This window comes from Panthera uncia (genome assembly GCF_023721935.1).
Source record: "Panthera uncia isolate 11264 chromosome E2 unlocalized genomic scaffold, Puncia_PCG_1.0 HiC_scaffold_19, whole genome shotgun sequence".
Classification (NCBI taxonomy): domain Eukaryota; kingdom Metazoa; phylum Chordata; class Mammalia; order Carnivora; family Felidae; genus Panthera; species Panthera uncia.
In genome coordinates, this window is record NW_026057588.1 from 15,818,529 (window position 1) to 15,826,698 (window position 8,170).

General features: G+C 35.4%; 1 protein-coding gene across 1 annotated transcript in view; it reads right to left on the minus strand.

The window, feature by feature from the left end:
• Positions 1-295: 295 nt before the first annotated feature.
• Positions 296-8,170, minus strand: part of LOC125916171 (zinc finger protein 82 homolog) — a 69,175-nt gene continuing 61,300 nt past the window's right edge. The window contains exon 9 of the mRNA XM_049622335.1: positions 296-2,995. Within this exon, the coding sequence (XP_049478292.1) occupies positions 1,638-2,995 (1,358 nt within the window). The 3' untranslated portion in view covers positions 296-1,637. The remainder of the gene's footprint in view (positions 2,996-8,170) is intronic.

Genomic DNA, 8,170 nt, shown 5'->3' on the forward strand with positions numbered 1-8,170 from the left:
GGGTAAGAACACTTAACAAATGATACTACATATAGCCACCGCACAAGCAAGATGCACATAGTGGGGCTGATCTAATAGAGATGTTGATGTAATGTAATGTAAATGTAGGTTCTGTCATTCTGATCCATTAAAAACTTCCTATCAATCTTTTTCACTAATGATCTTTGCTTCCATTGATATCACCACCAAGATCCAGTATTTCAGAAATTAAAGACTGATTTTTCAAATTCTGTCATTCCTTTGATCTTTATTAACTAGAGTTCTCTAATAATAATAAAGAACTTTACTTCACCAACTTTTGGTTGTCTTATATAGGTCATAAAGGAAAGACAAAATAAATGCTCCACTTTTCCCCTTTATTTATCAATAAGTACCCTAATATGCTTCATAACTGACCAGTGAATTTGGTCAGGAAAAAAGGAAGCTATTAAAAGCTTTTGTCATGACAAAAGGACATAGGAACCAATTTGAGGGGATTCTCACTAATGAAAGACAGGACAACCAGAGCACAAAAAAAGGCTACAATGTATTTTTAAAAATCAATACAGAAGTTATAATACAAGTAATTTTTAATTTCCAAAGTTTCTTTTTACATTATTCTTTGTTAATTTTAAATTTAGACTTGGGCCAGAGAATGTAGACTGTAGAATATCTGCTTTTTTATGAACAAATTGAAAAACAATTTCTCACTTCCACTAGTTTAAAAAGAGTAAGTTATCTGAAGTTAAATAAGGGTGAGTGTTGGTGGAAGGCATTTCTATATTCTTTGTGCCCATAGTCTTTCATATGAATTTTCAAAGGAGTAATACTAATGATAATAATAAAACAAAATTTAGTGGCTTAAAACAACAATCATTTTATTATATCTCATGATCTTGTGGGTCAGGAATTTGGGCAGGGACTCAGTTGATAGATTCATCTGTTTTATATGGTATCAACTGAAGTCACTCAGTGGGTACTCAGCTGCTAGGTGGTCTGGAGGATCCAACACTATTTCACTTAAATGTCTGGTGTCTTGGTAGGCATGTGTGGAAGACTGGGCTCAGAAGGGTGCCTCTTCCTTTCTTTGTGGTCTTAGGGCTTCTCCATGTGGTCTCTTCAGCAGAGCAGACAGACTTTTTAACAGAATTCAGAGCCTAAGCTTAAAGGAGCACTCCAAGAGATGAAGTAAAATCCACCAGTAAAGCCTGGAAACTGGCACAGCAGTACTTCTACTAGTCAAAGTAGTCTTGGTCTGCCCATCCTCAAGGAGAATGGATGGGGATTCCAGATTTTGATGGGGGGAAAGAGGGAATGTCAAACAATTTGCAACAATTTTTATTCTGCCACAGTATTGTATTACCATTTTACAAATGAAAAAATTATAGCACAGAGCAGTTAAGCATCTTGTCAATATAATACAAGTAGGAAAGTGATGGGACAGAGATAAGTGTCTCCCACATTTGTCACACTGATTAGGATTAGTTTTTAGAGTAAGTGTAAAGTTTATCAGGTTTAAGTGATGGTGGAATACATTAAATTAACATATTCTTTTAATGATATAAAACCTCTTAAGTCAATTGCCTGTATGAAGGAAGCAAAAAGGATTAATTACTATATTCATAGAGTATTCTACAATACAGGATTGAAAAACTATCTTATATTTTTACGTTATGAATTTTTAGATGATGGGTAAGGTGTGAATGTTGTCTAAAGGCCTTCTTACATTCCTTACATTCATAAGGTTTCTCACCAGAATGAATTCTCAGATGCTGAATAAGGGATGAATTAAGTCTAAAGGCCTTCCTACATTCCTTACATTCAAAGGGTTTTTCACCAGTATGAATGCTCTGATGTAAAGTAAGTTTTTGGCGCAATCTAAAGGCCTTCCCACATTCCTTACATTTATAGGGTTTCTCACCAATATGAATACTCTGATGTTGTGTAAGTTGTGAGAGCAATCTAAAAGCCTTCCCACATTCCTTGCAGTCATAAGGTTTAACACCAATATGGATACTTTGGTGTGAAATAAGTTGTGAGTAACGACTAAAGGCCTTCCAACATTCCTTACATTCATAAGGTTTCTCACCAGTATGAATTCTGTGATGAAGAATAAGATGATAACCACGACTGAAGGTTTTTCCACATTCCTTACATTCATAGGGTTTCTCACCAGTATGAATTCTCTGGTGCAGTGTTAGTTGCTGTCTCACTCTGAAAGCTTTCCCACATTCCTTACATTCATAGGGTTTCTCACCAGTATGAAGTTTGTGATGTACTCTAAGGCCAGAGCCACACAAAAAGGCCTTCCCACATTCTTTACATTCATAGAGTTTGTCAGCAATATTAAGCTTCTGATGTCGAGTGAGATGTGCATACTGTCTAAAGGCCTTTCCACATTCTGTACATACATAGGGTTTCTCACCAGTATGAATCCTCTGATGGAGAGTAAGTTGTCCTCGCACTCTGAAGGCTTTCCCGCATTCTTTACATTCATAGGGCTTTTCGCCAATATGAATTTTCTGATGTACTCTAAGGTCTGGGCCACATATAAAAGATTCTCCACATTCTTTACATTCATAGAGTTTTTCACCAGAATGAAGTCTCTGATGTCGAGTAAGGTGTGCAGTCTGTCTGAAGGCCATTCCACACTCCTTACATTCATAGGGTTTTTCACCAGTATGAATTCTGTGATGAAAAGTAAGCTGTTGGCGTACTCTAAAGGCCTTTCCACATTCTTTGCATTCATAGGGTTTCTCCACAAAATGAATTCTCTGATGTGGAGTTAGAGATGTACGTTTTTGATAAGAGGACACTTTTTGAGATGTAATTTTCACTTGACTGAAATATTCCTCCTGTCCTTCAAATTTTCTTTTAGACTCCCAGTCACTTTTTAAAATTAGGCCCTTAAGGCCATGATTTTTAATTCTTTCCATTATCTTCCACTGAGGTAAGTTTATTTCATAAATGTCATTTTCTGAGGATAACTTCTTGGTCTCATACCTGGTCTCTAAATCTGAAAGAAAATAAAAGAGCAAACACATAGTTTCCTTTTTTAAAAGAAGTAAAATTTCTACAGTAGAAATAATAGACAACTGAAGTAATACTCAGTGAAATTCTGAAAATATGCAAGTTGAAAAAAAAGCATACAGTAACACCAGGGAAAATGAAAGTTCATGTTAAGAAAGTAAGACTGGTGGGGTGCATGGGTGGCTCTGTCAATTAGGCGTTCAACTCTTGGTTTCGGCTCAGGTCATGATCTCATGGTTTGTGAGATTGAGCCCTGCATGGGGCTCTGTGCTGACAGTGGAGCCTGCTTGGGATTCTCTCTCTCTCTCTCTCTCTCTCTCTTTCTCTCTCTCAAAATAAACAAATAAATAAACTAAAAAAGAAGAAACAAAGTGAGGCTGGTGATTAGTAAGTCAGTGGGTATCAAGCTGAGATGTGGAGTAGAAGTCACAGGAACTTGTTATAAATATTGAGGTTTAGACACTACCTAAACCACCTGGATCAGATTCTACAGTCCTGGTCAGTCCAATATTTAATATTCTCCACACAGTTCTGATGGAAATGAAAGGTTAAGAATTCATCCTTACTTTTTTCAACAACTTCTCTTTATTCTTAGAATAAAATCAAACTTGCTGTGGTTAAAAGACCTCCACTTACCTATAACATATCATCTCAGTCTGCTCTGTTTTCCACAAATCTGCTTGGGCTCTTTGAATAGCTGGTTACTTCTCATCCTGAGGTTTTAGTTTAAAAGTTATTCCTTTAAGGCTGACTCTAAACCTATGTTGTTGGGGCACCCAGGTTGCTCAGTCAGTTAAGCATCTGACTCTTGATTTTGGCTTGGGTCATGATCTCCCAGTTCATGAGTTCGAGCCCTGCATCGGGCTATGCACTGACATATAATATATGTGTACTACATATCAACATATATCTGGGTTGAAATTATATATTTATTAATTTTTCCAATTGTTTCTCTGCTTTTCTTACCCCTAAACTTCTTCAACGGCAGAAACAATTTCTACTCTCTGTTAAATAATACATGCACAGCACATAATGAGTTTTACTCTTTCAATTCCCATGGTTATATACTCATTTGGAACATATTTCTGTCTCTAATCTCTCACATATTATAACAATGATTAAATATTCCCTTTATTAATCCAAGCTAGTCTAGTTAAACATATAAATGGAAAATGATGGGTATATATTCCTATAGATCCTTTTATTGCTTAAACCCCTTATCTATGTCCATTCCTTACTTCATGTAGCTGTGAGTTATTTTTTGTCTCCACAACACAATAAAAGTGCTGAAGAGTTCTATTCACTTAATTTCTCTTTAAACTTATTCTGTTATTCATCCATTTTATAAATGCTCAACTAGTTTTGTTCCTTCATCCCCTTACTCAAGTCTCCTTTCCGTTCCTTCAGAGGCAAAGCTATTCCTTTATTTCCTAGAAATGTGTACCAGTGATTTTCCACACAGGAAAACATGTTTATACCTTACTGAAGTTCTTATGAAATACTTAGCAAAGAAAAAGATGTGATATGTAAGAAACTCACTAAAAGGGACAATGGGTCTTGCAGTCACTTGAGTATGAAAAATTTGCTAACAAAGTTCATGTTGGATATAGAGAGAAGATGGTAAACCAGTGGGAGAAATAGCCAGAGAAATATTTAAGTGCTGAATGAGTTATGTATGAGAGAGAAAAAGGAGGATGTTTCAGTTATTATAATATGGTCTATGTAAAAAACTTGAAATCATATCAACATTTTCTATTGAAGCTAGAAATAATAAAATTTTAAAAAGCCAAAAATAAACCCACTTGAAATTTTAGAAGTCTATATTAAATAACTTTTAGATCAATAGGGAAATAAGTTCCAAAACAGTATTTTTGTATTTTAGAAAATGGTAATAATTTAAAAATCAACATTAAATTAGTATCTATAAAATATAAGCACAGCGCTTAGAAAAAAATTTGAAAACTTTAAATATTTACAACAATAAACATGAGAGAGAAAATTAATTAAAAATCAAAGAAATTGGAAAAAGAATAAAGTAAACTGAAGCAAAGCAGAAGGAATAAATTAATCAGTATAAATGCATAACTAGTCAGAAAACAGAAAAAAAGAACTAATACATAAAGCAAAAGCATTCTTTAAAAAAACAAATCAGGGGTGTCTGCTTGGCTCAGTTAGTTAAGCGAGTGACTCTTGATTTAGGCTTAGGTCATGATCTCATGGTTTGTGGGTTTGAGCTCTGTGTCAGGCTCTGTGCTGACAGTATGGAGCCTGCTTGGGATTCTCTCTCTCTGTCCCTTCTCCACTTGCATGCTCTGTTTCTCTCTCTCTCAAAATAAATAAATAAACTTTTAAAAAATCAGCAAAACAGCTAAAGCGTTAGTTAATATAAAGAAAACAGCAAGGGGATGCCTGTGTGGCTCAAGTCAGTTAAGTGTCAGACTTCAGCTCAGGTCAAGATCTCAAGGCTCGTGGATTAGAGCCCCAAGTTGGGCTCTGTGCTGACAGCTCAAAGTCTGGAGCCTGCTTCAGAGTCTGTGTGTGTGTCTCTCTCTGCTCCTCCCCTGCTCATGCTCTCTCTCTCTCTCTCTCTCTCTCTCAAAAATAAACATTAAACAAATTAAAAAAAAAAAAAAGAAAACAGCAATAAAGCACATAGAAATAAGAAATGGCAAAGTGAAAATAACCACGAATACAGAGGCCAGCTGAAAAAAGATTATTTTGCTAATAAATTTTAAAACATACCTAAAATGAATAATTTTCTAGGAAAATATAATTTATCAAAACTGACCACAGAAGAGATACAATGTTTAAACATGAATTTCCAGGGGGCCTGGGGGGCTCAGTCAGTTAAGCGTCCAACTTTGGCTCAGGTCATGATCTCGCGGTCCGTGAGTTCGAGCCCCGCCTCAGGCTCTGTGCTGACCGCTCAGAGCCTGGAGCCTGTTTCGGATTCTGTGTCTCCCTCTCTCTATGACCCTCCCCCGTTCATGCTCTCTCTCTGTCTCAAAAATAAATAAATGTTAAAAAAAAAAATTTAAACATTAATTTCCATAGAGCAAATAGAGAATGGGGTGAGACTTACCATCTCCTTCTCCTAGGAAAGAAGCTTTAAAGAATAGACCATCTAAATTCTATTAAGAGTAGACTATCTAAATTCTATTAAGACTGAGAACTAAGAAAAAGGAGGACTTCCAAACTATTTTCATAGAGTAATACTGTACTAAATAAAGATCACTCATAAAAAGAAAACTACATACCAATTTTTTGAAAACTGATATAAAAATTCTAAAACATCTAATAAAACAGCATATTGAAAATCTAGTGTTATTTATTCAAAGAATGTTAGAGTGGTCCAATATGAAGAAATCTATTAAGACAAATCAACAGACAGGGTTGCCTGAATGGCTCAGTAGGTTAAGCATCCAACTCTTGATTTTGGCTCAGGTCCTGATCTCAGGCCCTGGGGTCAGGCTTGTGGGGTCAGCCTCTGCGCTGACAGTGCAGAGTTGGCTTGGGATTCTCTCTCCCTCTCTCCCCTTCCTGCGTGCATGCTCTCTCTTTCCCTCAAAATAAACTTTAAAAATAAATAAATAAATAAATGTATTAATAGGGCTGCGGGGTTTGGGGGGAACCACAAGATCAACTTCAGAGATTCTGAAAGGCAACTAAAATAGGAACCATTCCTGATTTAAAGGAACAGCACAATAAAATAGAAATGATTACTTCCCTAAAATGATAAAATATATATTAAAGGCAGCTTTTGAGTTATTAGCCAATACACTTAAATATCAGAAAAAAGCTAGAAGTAGAAAAATTTAAGAGGAGGTAAAATTGTTTTTCCAGATGATATGATTACATAATTGGAACACTTAAAAGGTTTAAATAATATAAATGGTAACAGAATTTAGGTAGGGTAGTAGGATATAAAATCAAAATACAAAAACTAATAGCTTTAATATATATGTTTAACAATAAAATATAATGCAGAAAAGAAGATTCTAGTCAGGTAGTAAACTGAAAATATATACATAACCTTTATGAAGGAAAACTCTGAAATACGAAGCATTTGGCATTAGATTTTCTAAAGAAATGACATGTAAAATCACAAGATGGAGATTACTCTGTACAAGGTGAGAATGGCCTACCAAGTGTATGTTCATGCTGAGAAGCTGAGCAGGTATGGATGACAATGGGTGACAACAGGATAAATACTATCTTCAAAGTGGCCATGTATATTGAATCCTGCAGATTTTCTCAGGCCAGATAGCAACTACTCCTGTCTGCCTCCACAGCAGGCAATGGACATGGGGGCTAGGGCATGAGAGAGAAAATAGTGGCTAGTCATGTCCTGGGGATATAATCACATCCCTAGGTCTAGGTGACAAAGTACTTCTGCTTCACAAGGGAGTGTTTATTCCAAACAAGTTTAGGCCAGTTTCACTTTTTCCCTTAAGGTATCTAATTTAATTAAATAATAAACTCATGAACAACTATGAGAAGAGACTGATTCTATGAAAATGAAATTGAACACTCTGGAAAAACTGATCATAAATACATATTGTTAAAAAATCACAGCTTTCAAAAATTGTTGGAGGAGTTAGAGTAAAAGATGGGGGAAAACATGACAATCAAGAAATAGTCTGCACTCACACTTCAAGTCTGGCTCTTGTTCTATTTAAAAAAAATTAAAACTAGGACACCTGGAGGCTCAGTCAGTTAAGCGTCCAACTTCAGCTCAGGTCATGATCTCAGGGTTTGTGAGTTTGAGCCTTACATCGGGCTCTGCCCTGAGAGTCTCTTACTGTCTCTCTGCTCCTCCCCTACTCATGCTTTCTCTCTCAAAATAAATAAATAAAGTTAAAAAAAAAAAAAAGTCTATCCTCCAGAAAGCTCTTTTGTACTCTTCCCTAGTTGATCCCACCCCACACTCTTGAGGTGACCACTGATTTAATTTCAATTACAATATATTAGATTTGTTTAAAAAAATTCTTTTTAACTAGAAATAATAAACTATGCATTATGTATGTGGTTTAGATGAAAAATTAAGTATGATGAGACACATTAGAAAGGCAGGCTTAGACATACCTCAACTGAATTAACAAATAAAGATACATTTTCATGTTGAGAGTTAAAGTACTTTTATGATATATATATATATATA